The sequence below is a fragment of the Stenella coeruleoalba genome (assembly GCF_951394435.1).
Source record: "Stenella coeruleoalba genome assembly, chromosome: 9".
In the NCBI taxonomy this organism is placed as follows: Eukaryota; Metazoa; Chordata; class Mammalia; order Artiodactyla; family Delphinidae; genus Stenella; species Stenella coeruleoalba.
Window position 1 is genome coordinate 36,350,490 of NC_137155.1, and position 23,016 is coordinate 36,373,505.

Genomic DNA, 23,016 nt, shown 5'->3' on the forward strand with positions numbered 1-23,016 from the left:
ATGCATATACACATGCTTCTACTGAATTATGCACTGATAATAGCTCAAACTTGTTAAGTGAAGCAGACAGTCTTCTGAACACTTCATGTGTATTAATAATTACAAAAGTCTTGATCCTCGCTTTAAGACAAAGAAATCTGAGGCACAAAGAACTTAAGTGACCTGCCTAAGGTTAAACTTCTACCAAATGGTTGCTTTTTCACTCAACAATTCATCATAGACATTTTCTATTATCAATTCACATGGTTGTGCCTCATTCTTTAAATGACTGCATATTATTCCACTGTATTGAGAGACCATAATTTAATAACCCATCTCCCACCATGAACATTTGGGTTACATCTCAATACTGTGATGAACATCTTTATACATATAGTTGTATGTATCCATGCTGAAGGATTCTTTTAAGTGTGAAAGTTGAGTCATGGAGAATGTAAATTTAAAACAATGATTTTACTGTTTAGATGTTCTTCATTATACATGGAACCACTTTGAACAAAGGAAAGTAAGAGTAGGTAAGCAGCAAAGTAGATGTTGCAAAGTAACAAAGTAAGTAACAAAGTAGATGATTTCTTTATTCTCTTGGTTTATAATTTAGGCATATACCTAAAATCAGAGTAACAAGTTAATGTAGTGATTGCTATATATAAATACAGAGGAGCTACAAATTAGAAGGAGGAACATGCTGCAGTTTCTGAAAAGAGGGCTTCTTTAATAAGGTGCTATTGTTTATTTGGCTACTTATTAGAGGCTACTTATTAAAGGCTACTTATTAGAGGCCAATTACTTACAGCTCATCTCATTTATTAGTACAACAACCATAAAGTATGTACTTTTATTGCAGCTATTTTATAGATGAGAAAAACCACTGAGATTTACACCCAGACACTATTTCCAAAGATGTGCTTCTATCCCCTTTGCTAAACTGTATCTTCTAAAATTAAGGAATTTTACTGAGTATTAGCTGCTGTGCTATGCTCTTTCACAAGCTTTAACTAATTACATATTCTGTAAAGTTATTCCTTTGAACAAAGCATGCTGGCTTACATTAAACATGAAGGAAAAATTCTAGGCTAATCATGTTTTCTTTCTACAGCTATTAGCTAATGATCTGTCATACTCATTCCTTCATTCAACAAACATTTATTAAAAACTTAAGAGGTCCATGGTACTTCTGGACCATCACTATAAAAGCAAAATTTTTGTCCCTCTTCATTTCATCATTTTAGCAAACAGAGCATTACAGTTGAATTTTTACCTTTTTCATTTCATCCTCAAATGCCTTTTCCAAATACTTATATCTCCTGATGAGTTTATTGAAGACCTAAACATAAAAGAGAACCAGTCAATATTACGTGAACAATTTTAAAAGGCAATAGAAGGAGGTGTAGAAACTCACCCTAACTACAAGGGTCTACACTAATAAAAAGGTGTAGTTAAACATTCTCAGACTGTGGTATGAGAACTATCAGCATTTCAAGGAGTTATTATGACCTGAGGGAAAAAGAGGATCAAAATGCACATGTAGAATAAAATAAATTCATTTGAGAATGTAACAGGTGAGAACCAAAAATAACTTTGATGAAAATGAAATGAATATAATTTTAAAACTATGTGATGTAGAGATTGAAAATAACTGAAACTAAGGGGATCATAGATAGAATCACTTACACGCTGGATATGATGAAGAGGAGATCAGAGTTCAGGAGAGATTATACTCCAGGTGAACACAAACATGATTTCAGCTGATGCGCAATAAAGATTACTGGCCTCCACAATCTAGTTAGAATTCTCAAGCAGGGTTTGCAACTGTGTCAGTGGAATTCTGGACTGTTTTTAAGAGGAATGATGTTTGTTCTGGATTGAGTTCGTGTTCCTCCTAAATTCATATGTTGAAGTCCTACCCTCAATGTGACCATTTGGAGGTAGGGACTTCGGGACAGGGTTAAGTGAGGTCATAAGGGTGGGGCCCTAGTCTGACAGGACTGATGGTCTTCTAAGAGCCAGGAAAGGAAACCTCACAAGGAACCAAATCCATTGGCACCTTGATCTTGGACTTCCCAGCCTCCCAAACTGCAAGAAATAATATTCTCTTGTTTAAGCCACCCAGTCTGTGGTATTTTGTTACGGCAGCCCGAACAGACTAATACAATGTTCTTATTTAAATGGAGATTTTATAAATATTATTTTAATAAGTGTCAAAATGATTTCTGAATACAATTCTTTTCTCTTATACCCATGTGATATACTCTCATCTAAAACTCTGTGTTTCTTCCTTAATGTGATCAAGATGGAGTCCAAGAGTAAAAATTATAGTGTTGCCCTTTATGAGGAAAGAAAAGTGAGCCAGGAGGGAATTGATAATGCAATAAGGAAAAAAATAAATAAACTATACTGAAGTCCCACAAATTTGATTTCCAACTTACACCAGCACTCACATATTTCTTAGTGTGATTATCATCAGGAAAAAGAATTCTCCTTATCCAAGAATGATTATCCAAATCCCCACAGGTAAATGTTTACATATGAAAGCAAAAGTCATTATACTACCAAAGTACTCTTCAATGAACTAATTAACATTTAACTTCCACTCAAATTAACTTCCACTCAAATACCTTTATATTATACAATTAACTTCCACTCAATATACAATTAACTTCTTATTATTAACTTATACAATTAACTTCCACTCAAATACCTTTCTCAATTTAATCTCTCTCCCTGACTACCCCATTGACCTCTGTCAGTCTATCAGTATATAATAATGTTTAATAAACTTAGAAACAATAATGTATCAAAAGTTCTTTCAAATATACATATTCCATATGAAAAAATAAATCATAAGTAAAAGAAACTATCCTATTTAGAAATAATGATGAGGTTAAGTCTATATAGATCTTTTCAATTTTATGAGAATAGTAGAGTACTGATTTTTCTTCCAGGCCTTCTTATCTTTCTTTCCCAGTGGGACTCAAACAGCAAATAATACACCTTGTACTTGCATTAATTTAATCCTAACAAAAATCCTCTGAGGAAGGTAAGGCAGGCGTTAACATCATTGACAGACCTGGAAACTGCTACTAAGTATCAGAGCAGGAACAGAACTCAGAAATTCTGATCCTCAGTGAACTGTACTTATCTAATATATCATAAGGCGAGAGAGAATTTTAAACGAACAGCTTTTGAATTGAGAACATCTGCTTCAGTATCCACCTGGCCCAAGGTGTTTGTGGCCATTGACATAAGACAGTAGAAGCACAGATTTAGAGAGGACAGGTTAGAACCTCATCCACTGAACCCACGTGCTTAAGCTTTTGGTCCATTTTTAAAGATTTCCTTGGTTTTTATCTATTACACATTTCTTAAATATAAAAAAAGGGGAATAAATATCTATGCTAAAATAGCATGTGATTAAAATAATGATTTTTGAAGTTTAAATTCTTAATGGCCACATATCCCAAATTACTCAGCTTAGCATGCCTTACACATTTTAATAAACAAAGTAAAGACAGTTTCTAGCATCTGAAATCACGTAGGTGCCAGGGATTCCTATGGCCTTTTTCATATACATATATATATATATATATATATATATATATATATATATATATATATATATATATATATATATATATATAATGAAATGTGTAAAACAAGAAGACTTGTTGACCTGGGACTTGCCTTCATGGTTTAGATAGGAATAAAAACTGACTTTTAAGAAGAGTCAGTGAAAGAATCAGAATAGGAACACACCAACCCTAAGCTGGCTGGTCACAATGCACATATGTTCAGCTTTAGAAGGTAATGTCTACAAGGTTGTCCCATTTTACACTACCACCGCTTCCTGATCTTCACCAGGGCCTAAATACTTCTTAATTTTCACAATCTAATGAATGCAAAAGGGTATCTCGATATTAATTGAAATTTTCTCAATGAGTTTGAACTCATTTCCTTTGTTTTTTGGAGGAATTGTGTTTCCTCTTTTCTGAAATGCCTGTAAGTCTTTTCCTAATAGGTTGCTTGTCCTTGTCTTATTGACTTACAGTTCTTTATCTAATCTGGATATGAATCCGTTATCGGTTTTATGTATTACAAGTTTCTTCCTGCCTCTTTCTTTTAAACAGCTACCTGAGAGTCTGTTAATATGAATTACTAAACTCTATGGATTGACTTATATATTGTTTTCATCGTTTGATGTTATTACAAGCAACACTACAATAACTGTCGCTGTTTGCGTCACTTTACACATGCCACTGTCTGCAGGATGAAGTCCTCGAAGTAGAATTGCTGAGTCAAAGGGAATGTGTAGTTTTAGTTTTGAAAGATAGTGCTAAACTGCTCTCCCTAAAGCTTGGACCAATATATACTCCACCAGAAACTGTGATTCCCCATATCTCTTATAGGTGAAAGGTAAAGAAACTCTACTTTGGTGAAGCTTTAATGTCCGTTATTACGAATGCAATTCAGTATCTCTTCCTATGCTTAAGACCTATCTAATATCCCTATTTAAAAAGTGGCCTGTAGAATTTCTGAACCTAATGTTTTCCTAAATCCTGTTCAAATGTTTCCCTTCCAGTACAACAATCTCTCAGTGACAGGCTCTACCTGAGCATAGTTTCGGATGGTTTCGTGATCTTCATTTGCTGAAAACACACAGTGGTTGGTCATCTTGGTCTTGTCACCATCATCTATGCGTGTTCCTCCAGGGGCTAAAAAGGGAAAGGTAATGACCATTAGGATGATGCTGAAATCAGAAGAGCATTTGCAGAAGAGATCAATTCCTGCACATCAAGGAAAACAATAAAGGTAGACGTCACATAAAGTTTCATAGAATGATGTGCATGTGTAGACACACACAGTTTTTAGATTATCATCTTAATAAAATTTTGTACAGGTGGTTGTATTTATTACAAAGGGCTAATTAAACCTTGTGCATAAATTAGTTGCATGAAAATAGACTCGTGAAGGAGGTGACTTTTCTAAAAACTAATTTACTTATAAAAGATGCATACATGTTATGATTAGTTTACATTTCTAACATAATGCAAAGTGGTTGTTCGATTTTCTATTCCTACCATAGTGTATGATGAGATTGTTGTTCTATATACTTGCCTTCACTAGATCCTACCACTACAAGTCTGGTTCTTTCCAAAGTATATCTTTAACCATGGCAGCTAAACAATAACATTTGTTCAGTGAATTTAACTTGATTATTCTCAGTGCAGTTCCTGATGTTTTCCCACATTGGGACATGATTCACTTTTCAGGCTTGATAATATTTTGCTGGACTCCAGTTCACCAATACTGGAACTGCCCAGACCTGGCTTTTACAAATCTTGCTGGTTTCTACTTCAGTAGGCATTAAAAATGTTCCCTCCTCCACCAACTCAGTTATTCACACAGGGTTGAACAGTATACACTCTGACCCCTTGTCATTTGTATTTGATCACGCAGCAGTTGCATTGGCTAGGAAAGAGTGTATTTTATCCTCTCTAATCTTTCTTCCCCATGGCCTATACAGTAATCATGGAATAAATGGATAGACCAAAAGAATGCCTTTTTTCCATTACTCAACTTTCCTCATTCAAAGGCTCCTCCTGTAAGTTTCAATGGTGGTCATTACAAACATTGGCTGATTAGAAGACCAGAGTCAGAACACTAGGTATTTTTGTTTTCTGATTCTACTTTATCAGAATAAGGGTAGAAATTTGAGCAAGCCAAGTTAGAGTAATAACTATTATATACTCAACAAGTATTTGCAGAGTATACACTTGTATAGGCCACTCTATTTATTTTAGTGTTTTGATTTGAGTCATATTTCAGATCTTTGGATGAAACGAGCTACACATAATCAACTTTTTTACAGGCTCCAGCATACAGTTTTATAAGTAAATTAGTTTTTAGAAAAGTCTGCTCCTTCAGGAGTCTATTCTCATGCAATTAATTTATGCACAAGACTTAATTAGCTCTTTGTAATGAATACAACCACCTGGAACAAAATTTTATTAAGATGATAATCTTGTAAAAACCCTGGGCTAATGATACCTATCTGATAGAAGTTACATAACTGAAAAGTCTGATTTTGAAACTATAGTCTTTTCTTTTAAGAGGTAAGATTTAAAAATTGCAATCCCTTACAAAAGAAAATATTTGTTACACATTGATAATATTGCTACACCTCACATTTAAAATTTTGTTCCCTGATATCGGGACGAAGTATGAATTGCCATTTCTAAAAATTTTGGTGATCCTGCTGTTTTTCTCAAACTAGGAGTAAAAGAATTTCTTTTTTTTAAAATAAATTTATTTATTTTATTTATTTATTTTTGGCTGTGTTGGGTGTTCGTTGCAGTGCGCGGGCTTTCTCTAGTTGCGGAGAGTGGGGGCTACTCTTCATTGCAGTACGCGGGCTTCTCATTGCAGTGGCTTCTCTCGTGTGGAGCACGGGCTGTAGGCTTCCGTAGTTGCGGCACATGGGCTCAGTAGCTGTGGCTCACGGGATCTAGAGCACAGGCTCAGTAGTTGTGGCGCACGGGCTTAGTTGCTCCGTGGCATGTGGCATCTTCCCAGACCAGGGCTCAAACCCGTGTCCCCTGCATTGGCAGGCAGATTCACAACCACTGTGCCACCAGGGAAGCCCCGAGAAAAGTAAAGTATTTCTTGTATCTACTCTTCAAAGGGTACGACTGAAAAACAAAGGTAACTGTTGTCTCAAGAATAACAGGGGAAGGTAAATATTTTTGTGGGTGTGAAGAAAATTCTTACATACTCCATTTGTAAACAAAACGTTTATATAAAAAGAATGCACCTGGCTGACTTTATTCATTATATCATAGGTCTGGCCTCAGTAGACATCTGGGGTTGTACTGTCTGTGCTCATAAGTTGTACCAAACATTTGCCCTCCCCTCTTTTGGATGGATAGGTGTGGTGTGAAGGAGTGAAATCTAGGCTGCAGATATAAATTTGTTGATCATCATTATGGAGATGGTAAATGAAGTCTTGAGATAATCAATGCAAAGCATATAATTTTAAACATATGTAAGGGGACAAGTATGGAAACCTAGGAGTCATGTGAGAAGTGGCAACTAGAGAGGTAGGAGGGAGTCTAAATGGTCCCACGTAAGGCAAGAAAGGAAAGCATTTCACGAATGATGAAAGGGTCAACAGTGCTGCCAGGAAGGCACTAAGAACTGAAAAGCGTGAGTTGAATTGAATGGTGAAGTCATGTGTGACTTTGGCAAGAACCAAAACCGACCGAAGACTATTCTTGCATACAATTTACCAGTGCATCGATAAAAGTATACCATAACTAAGGAAATTGAAAAAGCCAATAATCACATCAGGAAAGGTTCAACTTCACTATTAATTATGGTTTTCATTCTTTTTAGAATCATCTAAGGTAACATAACACTCATGGGCATGAAAGGCAACAACATACTGCAGAGTAAATATAAAACAGCATGTAGAGTACCACATTTGTGTAATATCATCCCATTCTCAAAAGTTTATGTATTTTGGTAAAGAGATTTCTAGGAAAGAATTAACCAAAATATTAACAATAGCTATCTCTGTGTATTGGGATTTGAGCACACGATAAAGAGCTTTTTATACGTGGACTTGAATTATCTACAGGGATAAACTGAGACTTTCATAAATGATAACAACAAAATAAACTTGGTACGTAGTGAAAACCAGCAGTTCAGATCAAAAGGGGGCCTGAAAGTAAACGGGACCATGTACCAGCACAGATAGATCTAAGAGCTCAGAGGGAAGAATTAAAGGGTAGCTCTACCTAAAAATGTATGTATACACCCTGGCTTAAAGTAGATTGGCTTAAGCAGCATTTCTCAATGAAAGGCACTCACAGCACACTGGGCAGGGCAATTTTTCATTGTACTGAATGTTCCTTGCATAGCAAAGTAGGTGGCATACCTGGCCTCCACTCCCAAGTCTTTGTAGCAACCAAAACACTTCCACACATTTGCGAAGGTCCCCTAGGCAGCTGAAAGTCACTGGCCTGGGGATCTGACAATTTCCAGTGATTTATGGTTACCATAGGAACTAATTATGAAAACCAAGTTCTAAGAATAACTATGAAAGGAAAAATGGGTGGTTGTGATACCTAATAAACATTTAGAACAATATACCATACCACTTAAATAGTATTCTGAAGCCTTTTCCCCTGATGTCCCTGCTCTATAAGACATAGTTTTTATTTTGCTTTTTATCTATCTTTAACAACTTCCAAACTTCTATCTTTAATCCTTTTACCTATACACTCACAATTACAAGGATTTTTTAAAAACTAGATTTAAACTATATTTCGTAGACGGCTTTCTATGGATAAAATGAATTTTAATGAGAATTAAATTTAATGCGAATTCTTTTTAAATTTGTTGACACAGTTAGATCTCACTGCTCACTATACCAAAAAAAAAAAAAAGAAAGAAAGAAAGAAAAAGAAAAAAAGGGTGGGACTCAAAAGAAATGTGCTATGGCAATTGGGATTTAATGATATATACTGGAAGGATCTAGATGACAAACATAAAGTTATACTCTACTGTAGAAATTACTCCTCCTAAGTCCACTTCAGAAACATTCAAATATTAGGGACACATGGAAAAATTGGCTTTTATCTAAAGTCAAGGGGCCAATCATGTTGTGTGTCAACAAAAATCCTCAATGCTATGCCTCTCTTAACTAACAATCATTTCATAGCCACATTAATACCATTCTAAATCGTAATCTAGGTAAAAGTTGTAGAGACTCCCATTTACATTTTTTTACCAACTATCATAAATGTAAGCTTATAAAGATTCTATCTCATAAGAAAATCTTTCAGTAGAATTGAAAGTACATAATATTACAAGAAGGTGCTCTAATGTATGGTTTACCGAGCATACTGCCAGCCACCAGGATATCGAAGAGTGTGTCTGCATAGCGACGATAATCTAATCTTGAGCCTGTAGAGTCCAGAAACTTGGCTACAGCTTCAAGGTCATCACCAGCTTCATTAAGTCCCTGGATGAGTGTATCCCTGAAGACTGTGGGTTCGAATTTCTCTTTTTCATCTAAAATAAATACAGAATACAATTATCCTTTTACTTACACAACATATTCCCAAATGCAACCATACATTTCCTTTGTTCACTGGTTTTTATTTGATAGTATGATTATTTAAAAGTTGAAGGATGATTAAGTTTTTCTACTAGTTTTTCATGTTAAAGCCCTTGTTTAAATATTTATTCAAGCAATTTATTTCTGTTGAAAGGGGCCACACTCTATCTTAAAAAATTGATGATTGATCATTTGTGTCACTCATAGGATAGGCCAATGTAAACTACTAACCCTATCTATCTGATAAACAATAAAGTATAACAACCAAAACTTAAAATTTTGTTCCACTTAAGACAGAAAAAGAAAATGATGCAGGGAGAATCACTTAAGAATAAGGGAGAATATATAAACAAACAAAATAAAGATTGGGAGGAAGAAAATCAAGAGGGGTTATCTCTTTTTAAATTTTTTTAATCGAGATATAATTGACATATGATATTATATTAGTTGCAAGAATACAATATGATTTGATATTTGTATATATTGCAAAATGATCACCATAATAAGTCTAGCTAACATTCATTACCCTACATAGTCACACATTTTTGTCTTGTAATGAGAAATTTTAAGATCTTTCTTAGCAACTTTCAAGTATGCAATACAGTATTTTTTTTAACTTTTAATTTTATATTGGAGTATAGCCTATGAACAATGTTGTGATAGTTTTAGAGGCACAGCAAAGTGACTCAGCCATACATACACATGTATCCATTCTCCCCCAAACTCCCCTCCCATCTAGGCTGCCACATAACATTGAGCAGAGTTCCCTGTGCTATCCAGTAGGTTCTCGTTGGTTATCCATTTTAAATATAGCGGTGTGTGCATGTCAATGCCAAACTCCCAAACTATCCCCTCCCTCCACCTTCCCCCCTCATAACCATAAGTTTGTTCTCTAAGTCTGTGAGTCTGTTTTGTGCAATACAGTATTATTAACAAGTTATTATGCTGTACATCACATCCTCATTACTTATTCTACGATTGGAAGTTTGTACATTTTGACCACTACCTTCACCCACTGCCTCCTCCCCACCACGTCCCCACCAGTGCGCCTCTGGCACCCATCAATCTGTTATCCATGAGCTGTTTTTTTGTCGTTGTTTGTTTGTTTTTGTTTTAAAGATTCCACACGTAAGTGAGATGATACAGAATTCGCCTTTCTTATTTCACTTAACATAATGCCCTCCAGATCCATCCATGTAGTCACAAATGACAGGATTTCCTTCTTTTTATGGCTGAGTAATGGACAGGTTGTTTCCATATCTTGGCTTATTATAAATAATGCTGCAGTGAACATTGGGGTGCATGTATCTTTTTGAGTTGGTGTTTTCATTTTCTTCCAATAAATACCCAGAAGTGGAGTTGCTGAATCATGTGTAATTCTATTTTTAATTTTTTAAGGAACCTACATACTGTTTTCTATAGTGGCTGCACCAATTTACATTCCCACCAATACTGTTCAAGGGTTCTCCTTTGTACACATCATCACCAAATACTTGTTATTTCCTGGAGGAATTTTTTTCTTAACAAGATAAATTATTCCAGCATACTTAAATATTTAAAAACTATCGTGAGCTATACGTTTGGATATCCAGCTTCAGAGCAGATGTTCTCAACCTTCTTGTTTTCATGACCCCTTGACACCCTTCAGAAGTATTAAAGATTCCAAAGAGTTCTTGTTTATGGAGGTTACATCTATGGATACTTACTTTACAGAAATTAAAGCATAAAATTATTTATTACATGAAAAATTTTAGTGAGAAGAGAGGCACTGTTTTACACTTTTGTAAATCTCTTTAATGTCTGGCTTAATGGCAGACAGATTTCCAAACATGCTGCATGCAATCTGTTGCAATATCACACAACCTGTAGCCACCCACTGTAAACTCATGAGAGAATGTGTGAAAGGGGCAAATGATATCTCGGTATTTAATTCGAAAACAGTTTTGACTTTGTAGACACCCTGAAGTATTTCAGAGGATTTAGAGGTACAGATATTATGTAAGTTCCTCTCCTCAGCAGACTCTAGAGAGACGTCTTGTGGAAGGTCAGTTTGGAGCAAAATCTTGAACAAAATAAAGATCATATGCTGTTGAAAAAATGTGAAGCTAGCAAACTAGAGGTCAGAAGAGGTGTTAAAAAAAAAAAAGGCTAGGTTAAAGGCAAAGTATGTAGGATTCAGTTCAAAGGATTTCACCTTTTTCCCCCCCTTATGCAGAGTCTGCATATGGGGAGAGAGGGACAAAAGATGAACCCAGAAGTTAAAAAAAGAAAAAAAATTCTATCATATGTGTCTTTAGAGATAAGTAGATATTGCAACTGTAAAAAAAAAAAAAAAAGAAGAAGAAGGAGGAGAAGAAAAGAATGCTATAGAAAAAGAAGCATTTCATGAATTAAAAGAAAAAGTTCCTAGAAATGAAAAATATGACAGAAAAACATACGAACTCAACTGAAGAGTTAAAAGAAGAGAAAGCTGAGAATATCTCTTAGAAACTGGGAAAAAAGTCAGACACCTACAAAATAGGAGCAGAAGGGTAAGAAAAAGAGCCGACCCGTCAAATGTCCAAATAATAAGTGAATAAAAATATATTTTTTTAAAAAAGGAAAGGAAAGGATTTAAAAATTTCAAGAAAGTTTTACAGTATTGAAGGACATGAGTTTCCCAATAAAGGACTGTCTAGGGACCCAGCACAAGGACTGAAAGTGGATCCACAAGGTGCATTCATTACTGCGAAACTTCAGAACACTGGGAATAAAGCAACTCTCTGAAGTTTCAGGTGCGAAAAACCAAATCACATATAAAGTATCAGGAAACAGAATGACTTTGAATTGCGCAACAGAAATACCAGAAACCTGAAGATATTCCTTCAAAATTATGAGGAAAAACAATTTCCAAACTAGAATTCCAGTGTTCGGTCACACAACTAATCAAACATAAGAGCAGAATAAACATATTTCAAGACATTCAAGGCCTCAAAAATTATGTTTCTGATACACTCTTTTTAAAAGCGATTGAAACAGACACCACAACGAAATGAGAGAATAACTCATGATTTCACAATCTTAGTAAGTCACGAGATCCCAGGAAAAAGAGAAAAAAAATCTAAGAGACAGACAACAGTACTCTTCAGGACAGTGGTGAAAGGACATTTCAAGCATTTCACATTAACAGCTGGACAGTTGGCCTAGAGAGCAAACCAAATGGAAGAGGGTTTTTCAATACAATATGATATGATACATAGTCAGAATTCCTTCAATGTAATATCATTGTTAGAATTCCTAAAGTGTTTATATTAAGAGATTTACATAACAAGGGAAAGGATGGGGTTGACTAGTTTTAAGGTACAGAAGACTAAGCAAAAAAAAAAAAAAATTTTGATTATTATTAAATTCATTAAATCCAAAGAGAAAATGGTGTTCAGAAAAATAAATCAAATAATAGCTCAGCTCTGAAGAACATGTACCAAGTCACAATAACATACACCCTAAACAGAAGTCTAGCTAAAACTGTGATACAATGAAAGGACGGAGAACGAGAAGAGGTTTGCAGGTGGGTGAGGCATGAAAGAGCCGAATCCTCACGTCCCATAGGAGGAAATGCATCTAGAATACCTCCAACAGAAACATCAAGCATCAGCCATACAGGAGTGTTACTTGGCCACAGGAATGCAAATGTTAAAAGAAGCAGTTAGAGTAGAAAGAGCTCCGCTGGGGTCTTGCAGAACTGTTTGACTATTTAAACCACGTACACGCATGACTTTGATAACAATTAAAAACTACATGTAAAAACCAGACAGCAGCTGCCTGGTTTGTACAGACTGCCTACCTACAGTCTAACAGAAGGGATGTGTTGTAAGGGGTTAATACCACAGCCTCAGAAACAGAGAAGAATGGCATTCCCAGTACCAGTCAGAGTCACGCAGCATAAGATACCATGAAGACAGATGTAAATTAACTTGAACACTATTCGTCATGAACAAGAGATAAAAGTCCTTTTGATGCCATAAGCAAAACATTATGCAGCCAAGAACATGCAAATGTTGACCGCAGGAAAAACATAATTGGGGTCTTGTTGTGAAGCGGGGGAGGGAGAGAATGGGCACCCTAGAAGCGCAGATCACGGGGCTCGGAAGAAGTGGGTAACTGTGACCCACAGGATGAACTCATTGGCAAGCATCATCCCCTACTCGGGGTCCAGCCAAAGGGTAATTCACCACCCACCTTGGGAAGAAGTTCCCTCTCCTTGAACACAAAAGCATGAGAAGTGAAAAGACCACGAGCTGCTTATTAAGTCTTGTGACCACCTCCCAAAATCAACTGAGGCCATCTGCACAATGGCACCTCAACATGCTTTGACATTGACTCAGGTGGTAGAACAGACTTTGGTGGTTTGAAAATTATAAATTCAAGACACTGGAAAATATAAGTTGAGCAATAAGGTAAGCTACAAATTCATGCAGACAGCTTTGTTTTGAATCTAAGAGACAACTTAAAAACTCTTCTTTGTAAAAAGGCCCTCATCCACCAGTTATACTTTTCCAAAAGACTTGCTAAGGGAGAGGGAAAGTAAAAGGAGGAAGACAGCACATCATGGCCAGACATATTTCAACAGTGAGTAATAATGCACTAGGTCAAAATGATCAAGTATAGCTTAGGAATCTTAAAAAGTCATGATGGCCTGGGAGGATTAATAATTCTCTTGCAGGATGAAAAGCAAAACTCCCACCTGCTAAGATAAGTGTCCATCTAGAGGAAAACTAAATTCCTGTACAGGAAAATGGCAAGAACATTACTGGAAGTTTGGGGAAACAAGACAATATTTTACCCATAGGTTCTTTTTCATCTGAAACAATCAACAGTGTATATGATTTGTATTTCATTTGAGGACAGTGTAGCAGAAGTACCAACAACATCCTAACGAAAATATGCCATTGCTTCCTTGAGTTTCCATTTGGCAGGTCAAAACTCCTTTGAGGTAGGAAGTACACAATTAGGGTCTCACATTTACACTGTGTTGGTGAATCACAAGTGTGACACTGAAGAGTCAGTCATAATCACCCTCACAAAACACAGAGAAACAGGCCTATTTCCGACACTCAAATACGCCTGTAAGTTATCTAAATACATTGCTTTCTCTAAGAACTATGGTAAATGGTTAAGACAGCATTTTCCCAATGTGTTAAGTGACAAATAACAATCTACCCTCCCTTTCTGAAGGTCACTGAGTTACAGTAAATGAATAAGAACGATCATGGGTTTTCTAACTATACACACACAGATTTACTTCCGTATATATTTAAAGATTTACCTCATTAGTTCCTAACACCACTTATTACAAATCTAAGAGTGATTTAAAACCACCAAAACGGATCTAAAGCCTCAAAGAGAAACCTGAGTATGTGGTCCCTCTGGAGGCCTGAAGTTTGGTCATTTTTTTCTCTCCTATTTTCACTAATTTTAATCCGATTTCTCCACAAAATTTAGAGGGAGGCCAGTTCAATTATTAAATATTTCATTTCACTAAGCATAACAATGGCTCAAGGGAGAAGGGTTCATCCTTTCAGATTCCTCCAAGTCACACTAGAAAACATAATCTCTCTGGAGAAAATATTATAAGCAAGATGTGCATATTTCACAAAGGATACGTTCGATATGATGTGTCCTACCATAATGTTTAATTTTGATGTTAAGCAAAAAGAAATACATTTTTATACTAATTTGGCAGGGAAGAGCATTAACTTTGCTAGGAAATAGGTACAAACTGAAGACAGAGCTTCAGAAGACAGCCTATTAAAATGACCTTGAAATATCCTCCGTAGATTTTTTTTCTTGGCTCTACAAAACTGCCAACCACCTATCTGAATTCAGCCCCATCATACTAGCAGAAGAAAAGCCAAAGCACAATGAATCGTCAGGACGCAATTCACTATTATGAAAAGCAGAAAATGAGGTAGACTCCATTTTTTTTTCCAGTCAGCAGTTTGGCACAAAATGGCCCAAGTGCTGCTCTGATCCCCAACAGACCTGAGTTATATAAATCTAGATCAACTGACAAATGATAGATAACATACTTCTGGGTGGCTCTCTGTGAGTATTCCCGCAGCTATCAGACACAGTCTTGCCCACCAAATGAATCAGAGGCAAACCACTTCAGTGGTAGAGGCAACCTTTCCAGTCCAAAACTGAAAACTGACCGTAAGGGCCAGTTTACTCGCTGAATCATGCCTGCTCTTGTGCAAGACATCCTTGGGCCCTCTCCTGGCGTTGGAGCTCAGCTACCGTGAATCAGCGTCACACTAAGAAAGCTGCCGAGTTGGAGATCCAGGTCTGAGATTAACACATTCCCTCAGCGGGCAGGCGATGGCAAACTTTCCTTCACCTGACAGTTGGGCATACATTAAATATTATCACATTACTAGGCGCAACAATAGCTTAACTGTAACTAGGTTTCTGATTAAGTCCTTTGGAAATCATCGACGTCATTTATGTTTTTCAAGACGGCTTTAAACAATGAGACAAAGAACGTACGCTGGTTGTAGCACCTTGCATTGCTATCTGCTTCCAGATTTCAATCCACATTGTGTAGTGGGGACACAGTTTGTAAGAGGGCTAAATATAATAGAAGGAGGTGGTTCAGACTATACTTATACTTAGCTTTTGGGGATGAGTCAAGGATGCAAAAGATAAAAATAAAAAAGAGTATAAGACAGAAATACTATACAAAATAACCGTATCTTTTGGTTTTTAAAATATTTTTTAATTTTCATTTTTTTAGTGGGAATGTGAAGCTTTCTGGCAGGTAGCATTTTAGTCCTTACTGTTACCTAGTGACTCTTGCAATCTCTTCTAATTCAAATGATCTATTGTACTGAGAATTCTTTTCTTTCTACATGGCTACACTTGCTACTTACATAGTCACAGCATTGCAAGAGAACTTCAGCTACACGCATTGGCTGAAAATGCCAAAGGCATGTGATATAGCTTATCAATTCAACAATTTAGCACTCGATGACCATTACATGGCATTCTGCTTCATAATCAGCTATGAGGCCTTCAAAAACATATTCAATCATCCTTTATCTTTACACATGATACTTCCTTAAATATTTTTCAGTCACTCTCCTCAGTGTCAGTCAACATAATAATTTCATACCATGTTTCATATTTTTAAAAGTGTCCCTATTGGGACTTCCTTGGTGGTCCAGTGGGTAAGACTCCGTGCTCCCAATGCAGGGGGCAAGGGTTTAATTCCTGGTCGGGGAACTAGATCCCACATGCATGTCGCAACTAAGAGTTTGCAGGCCGCTACTAAGAAGCGCACATGCCGCATCTAAGACCTGGCACAGCCTAAATAAATAAATAAATAAATATATTAAAAAGTTTCCCTATCAATTTTTGACTCAACTGCTCTTAAAACCAAGAGGATTTCTATATAATTACGCAAAACTGATTAAATATTATAAAAGATTTAAAAATTCTGTACACAAAAAGAATGGGAAGATGAACATAACAAAAAGAAGTCACTCACATATAGAAATTGTACCAGCCACCATCAAACTGGCTATATCACTTTTCTTCCCACGATAAAAGACACTTGAAAATATCCTGAGTTTTACAGATATTTAGGGCAGTAAATTTAATTCGACTTTCTAAATTCTGAAAAGGCTAAAACACTTCAATGTCTTCCCTAATTTACTCTTCTCTTAGTTTTACTATCTTGGCTTATGAACGTTTTCTTAAAAACACAAAGAAAGCAAAAACCAAATGCAAACGCTGATGTTAAAAACAGTAAAGTTTATCAACTGCCTTCATAGCCTCACATGACAGTAAGGCAACCTGAACAGGTATAATCATCCTCATTTTGTAGATGAAGACACAAAGCTCAGACAAGTTAAATGACTTGTCCAAAATCAAACACCTAAGTAACCAGTGGTTCTGAGGCTTGAATGCACACCTTCAGATTTTACAGTCAGAGCTCAAAAGACAGAAATTAGTGAGGTTAGGTGGAAACAAAGATAATCCCAATTCCTCTTTGTGGAATTAATTAAGAAATTTCAGCTAAAATTGGAGTCCGGGCAGGCCTGTAGGGGGAGCTCTTATACCCTGCCATGCACCATCAATTACTCCAAACAGGAAGATACTTATGCCTTCCTCTCTAGTCTCCAAGGGAAAGGTGTTGCCTACTTAACTATCCAGAAGGAAGAAGAAAACTTCTCTCCACCTAACCACAGCCCAGCCAATAAGAGAATGTACCAGACCAACCTATGAGTAGCCTCCATACTTTGGACTCCCAGCTTCCTCACATGGACTGTTGGGTTATTATAGCTCCTCTCAACTACCCTCTTTTCCCTATAATAGCAAGTTCCTCTTCCTTGTTCTCTGACTTGCCCCATAATTCACATACCCCGAACTGCAATTCCTCTGGGCTCTTCCCAAAGAAACTCGCTTTTGCTAGTAAAATAACTGGCTGTTGTATTGTTAAACTTGACATTCACCAACCTTATATTTTGATTAGAACTTTAAACACACATTTCCCCCAACCCCGTCCCCGCCATACACACACAAACACACAACACTACCTACCCCTTTTCCGAGTTTTGAACCGCTGGCCTGTTAGCACTGGCTTCTGATGCTTATTCATAAAATTTCTGAAAACAAAGAAAATAAGATTAGGCACTTCAAATAAGCAGTTGATATAATATATAGCTAATAAGTATATGTTTGACTTCACCCATACTAAATATACTTTTAAAAATGAGATAATTGTAACTACTGAACTAGCAAAACTTTTAAAGTTTAATAATATCTAGTGTGGACAAAAGACACAAGGAAAATAACCACAGACATAAACTTTGATATAAAGGATAAACTCCATGCAATACTTTGGGGAAGCATTTGGTGAATATCTATAAATATTTACATGTGCATAACCTATGGTCCAGCAATTCCTTTACAAGGAATTTGTATAACTTTTCCTTTACAATTTATACCCACACAAGTATGCAAATATACGTGTATGTGTATATATAAAAGGATTTAGCTGCAACATTGTTGGATGCATAAAAAAATGGAAGTTGAATACTCATAAACCTATCTAGTTCAGTAAGTTGTAATAAGCCATCAAATGGAACTACGAAGCTTTACAAAATAAATTATATCCAATGTACTACATATGGCCCTGCCTACCTCTCTGATTGTTTCCTACGTATACCTCTTCCCATCATTCACTGCTCCAGCCACATTGCCCTCTTTGCTTCTTCCAGTGGGCCAGAGAAGCCATTCACGTGGCTTTAACTCTCTGCACTCACTCAAATGCCTCCATTTCAGAGACTTTCCCAGACCACCCTGAACTAACAAGGCTCCTTCTCTCTCTCTCCCTCTCATCTAGCTCTATTTCTCTTCATAGCTCACAGCAGACCCTGTCATTTCATTAGCATCTGTTTGCCATGGTCTATTTCCCCCAAGAGTAACATCCATGTGGGTAGGGATTTTGTTAGGTTTTACTCAATACTGTATCTTTAGCACCTAAAACAATACTGAGAGTAAGCATTTAAATTTAATAAATAATTGTCAAATAAGCTGTTGCACTGATATGGAAAGATGTTCAAGTAAAATTGTTAAAGGAAAAAAGCAAGTTGAATGAAAGAGTGCAAAGCATAATTTTTCGGTTAAAAAGGGGGGTACAGGTAATATTTCCTTTTCTAGGCAAGGAACATTTAAGAACGATACAAGAAACTGTTAGTAAGCTTTTCATTTGTTTGCTTAACCTCAGAGGATGAGTATTTGGGTATTTTAAATTCTCCTATTGGATTTAATATATAATTAAAAATATCAAAAATGATCTTTTAAAAAAGTGAAAAATCTGCTCTAAAAGACCTTTTACAAACTGAGAATAACCTTGCTGGCATAAATATTACAATCTGAAAATATGTCTAGATTGCCTAAATTATGAGGACCAAATGATTAAGATAATGTCAAGCAAATTATTTAATTAACTTTCAAAGATTTTTAAAATTGTGATTTGAAAATGTCTAGATTTTCTCCATTACTTATACCATTAATTATATCTCAAAATTTTTAAAAAATCCTCAAGAATGTGGAAAAATTATTATTCAACTTATGTACTAAAACTTTCTTCCAACCCCATGAAAAAAGAGAAACTTCTATTTTCACATAGAAATCAATCTGTTTATCATTGAAAACGTGAATCACCATTTTTAAAGTGAAACTAAAAAAACATGTTTTAAATAAAGTAACAAAGCCCCAAAGTAATATCTTTTATGGTTTAAGTAGAGAGAATTTTTATCAAACCTATAAGGTGAACTTACTACATTCTGCTTGGAGATATAAAGGTGACTAAGCCGGATTCCAAGCCCTCAAGGAACACAGAGCCCAGCAGAGATAAAATACAAACATCTACAGTACAATGTGACAGGTGAAACAACAGCGGGACACACCTAGCTAACCAGTATAGAGAAGGGATTGATTGCTGTATGTGTATGGGGCAGCAGCTGCACAGTGAAATAACTACAAAAGCAATAACTTTAATCAATGAAATCTCATTTCATTTGAAAGATGTTGGAAATAGAGTTTCTAATGCATTATTTATATTCACTGCAAAACTCTTTCATTCAGAATTTTCCCTGTTGGAATTTTCAACAGATTCACTCTATACCAGCAAACATTTCTATTGGAGCACAAGTAATGAATATACGTGTGTGTGTGTGTGTGTGTGTGTGTGTGTGTGTGTGTTCTCCTTAATGTTTCCACACCTCCCAAAACACAACAAATACCAAAATACCATACAAAATATTTTCTTGGGTTAGCGAAGAAAAATATCTGTTAAAGAGTTTGGGTCTCCTACCGAGATACAAAACCAAAAATAGAGCCTGAAACTCCTCCAGGAGGTGAACAAGCAAGGAAGAAGTTTCCTTTTTTGCCAAAGATGTTTTTATTTTAGAATTTAAAAATATTTTTAAAGTGGGAGCCCCCTCTAAAAGACTTATTTTAACGTCTAGAATATAAACATATAGAATTCCCTAATTAACTCTACCTTTACACCTTGTTTCTATTTTCCTGCTAATGGGGAATTACTACCAAACACAGCCTACACTGGAGAGAATTACTCTATTTTAAAAATTCTTTAGCTCTGTTTATATTTTCTTTAGTTCTAAATACAAAAGTTTGTTTCTTCATAGCCGAGTTATGCAGGCTTATTTTACACAACCTCAATATAGTCTACGTGGAAAATAATAAAAGAACACATAAACATAAAAAAAGTATGCAAAGATTTTGACACACACAACATCCAAAATAAACAAACACAGAGACTCACCTACTGGTATTGAAAGACTAAATGAAGATATTCTGTTCACCAAAAGTCTCTATCGTTCAGCTGTTACTATTTGGAGTAGAGGCTTGGCTTCCCTCTAAATTTAGCTCTGGTGCTACATTATAATCTGCTCCAGTGAGGGTCAGCCTTTATAAGGCACTCACTGAAGCTCTGGCTGAAGAAGAGCAAGGACACTTTGACTAAGAAACTGTGCTGGCTTAAACCTGGGAAAGTAACAAAGGAAGATGACTAAGAAACTGTGCTGGCTTAAACCTGGGAAAGTAACAAAGGAAGACTAACAAAGGCAGTTCTCTTAGGCCAAGGTCAAAAGCTCACTCTTTTTTTTTTTTTGCGGTACGCGGGCCTCTCACTGTTGTAGCCTCTCCCGTTGCGGAGCACAGGCTCCGGACGCGCAGGCTCAGCGGCCATGGCTCACGGGCCCAGCCGCTCCGTGGCATGTGGGATCTCCCCATACCGGGGCACGAACCCGTCTCCCCTACATCGGCAGGCGGATTCTCAACCACTGAGCCACAAGGTAAGCCCAAAAGCTCACTTTTATTAGACTGCATTACAACTTACAAGTTGAAATCAACTAAAATCATGATGATTTCGCTTCCATAGAAACTATAACCCAAACACTCACATAGAAAATAAGCTCATGGGACTTCCCTGGTGGTGCAGTGTTTAAGAATCTGCCTGCCAACGCAGGGGACACGGGTTCGAGCCCTGGTCCGGGAAGATCTCACATGCCGCAGAGCAATTAAGCCCGTGCGCCACAACTGCTGAGCCTGCACTCTAGAGCCCACAAGCCACAACTACTGAGCCCACGTGCCACAACTACTGAGCCCACGTGCCACAACTACTGAAGCCCGCATGCCTAGAGCCTGTGCTCTGCAACAAGAGGAGCCACCACAATGAGAAGCCTGTGCACCCCAACGAAGAGTAGCCCCCACTCGCTGCAACTAGAGAAAGCCCATGCACGAAGACCCAACACAGTCAAAAATTTTAAAATAAATAATAAAAATAAATTATTAAAAAAATAAAAAGAAAAGAAGCTTATGTCCCACCAAAATGAAAAAGCTCCACGGCTTAAAATAGAATTTTAAAAAATTGTATGTAAAGTGGTAAAACAAAACGGATTCAAGTATTTCACACGTCATCTAAGAGACTAAATTTCTTGGATAGTTTAGAAGATAAAAGAAGGCCATAAAAATACTAAAGCGATACAATCAACCAAACAATAGAAAGCAGGTACTTTATTAATGAAATAAACATTTTTCAATCAATTTCTATTTAAGTCTAAATGGAAAAGTTTAATTGAAAGATTTTTAAGTCTAACATATTAGATAAATATCGCCCCACCTCACTTTATTTATCTTCTAACTGCCCTCATGCTCTTTTCATATTCCACCCCTTACTCCCAACCAGACTCTGGGTCCAAGTGTGACAATGGGCCAGCAGCACTGAAGGGTCTCATGGCTACTGTGTATTAATTCTGCCACTTGCCCTGCCCACCCTGAGTAGATTGACACCTTGCATGATGTCTTCCCTCGTATTCTTCCTTAATTCTCTCCATTCTGGAAAGTGTCTGACCTATCACAGAAGGCCATACCTTCTAGTTGTCCCTACTAGTGGATGCCTGTTGTCAACTAGTAATCAAGCGATTTGGCCTGATACTCTATTCTTGCCTGTTCTTCTGGTCTGGCTCATCTTTGAAGTATGATAATCTGCCTTATGTAAGGCATTTAATATTACTAATATATGCTACACATAAAATAACTATGCTATTCAAACAACCTTGACATTATAACTATGGATACTCTAAAGTGGAATCAATCTTATTTTATAAAGGGATAGAAAGAAAATATTTTAGGCTCTGTGAGCTACATGGTCTCTGTTCCAACTACTCAGTTCTGCTGTTATAGCCTGAAAGCAGCCATAGGCAATATATAAATAGGTGGTCATGGCTGTATTCCAGTCAAACTTTATTTACAAAACAAACAGTGGATCAGAATGGGCCCCCAGGTTGCAGTTTGCCAACACCCATCCTGGAGAGGTGTACCCAACAGAACTATCTGTGACCGTGAAAATGTTCTATATCTGCACTGTCTAATATGGTAGCCACATGTGGCTATTGGACCCTTGAAGTGCGGCTAGTGTGACTGAGGAACTAAATGTTTAATTTTATTTAATTTTAATTAATTAAAATTAAAATTGAAATAGCCAACGTGTCTAGTGGCTATTATGTCAGGCAACCCAGTTCTAAAGCATTCCCTACGGCCCAACACACAAACTTGATAAAAAGGTGAAAACACACTCAAAGGATAGGAATTTTTTAATTAATATTTTTCAAATAAAGTAGCTCTGCAGAGCATTTTGCCCAAATTTCAAAACTATGTGGCTATAGCAGGAAAGAAAAGAAAAAGTACCAAACTTCAAAGTGAAACTCTCTTTGTACCGTCAATATTACTTAAGACAATGGGAAGAGAGAGACTTCCGATTCTAAGATAATAAAAATTATAGGGCAACAATATTATCCCCAAAGTATAAAGTGTGTCATAAAGATGCA

The 23,016-nt window shown here is 36.5% G+C and overlaps 1 protein-coding gene across 4 annotated transcripts in view; it reads right to left on the reverse strand.

Moving 5' to 3' along the window:
- BZW2 (basic leucine zipper and W2 domains 2) overlaps positions 1-23,016 on the reverse strand; it is a 59,181-nt gene that overhangs the window by 23,262 nt on the left and 12,903 nt on the right. For all 4 annotated transcript variants that reach the window (XM_079931745.1, XM_079931748.1, XM_079931746.1 and 1 more), the window contains 4 exons: positions 17,699-17,763; positions 8,896-9,072; positions 4,606-4,709; positions 1,259-1,324 (listed from right to left, as the gene is read on the reverse strand). In XM_079931745.1, the coding sequence (XP_079787871.1) occupies positions 1,259-1,324; positions 4,606-4,709; positions 8,896-9,072; positions 17,699-17,756 (405 nt within the window). In that variant the 5' untranslated portion in view covers positions 17,757-17,763. The remainder of the gene's footprint in view (positions 1-1,258; positions 1,325-4,605; positions 4,710-8,895; positions 9,073-17,698; positions 17,764-23,016) is intronic.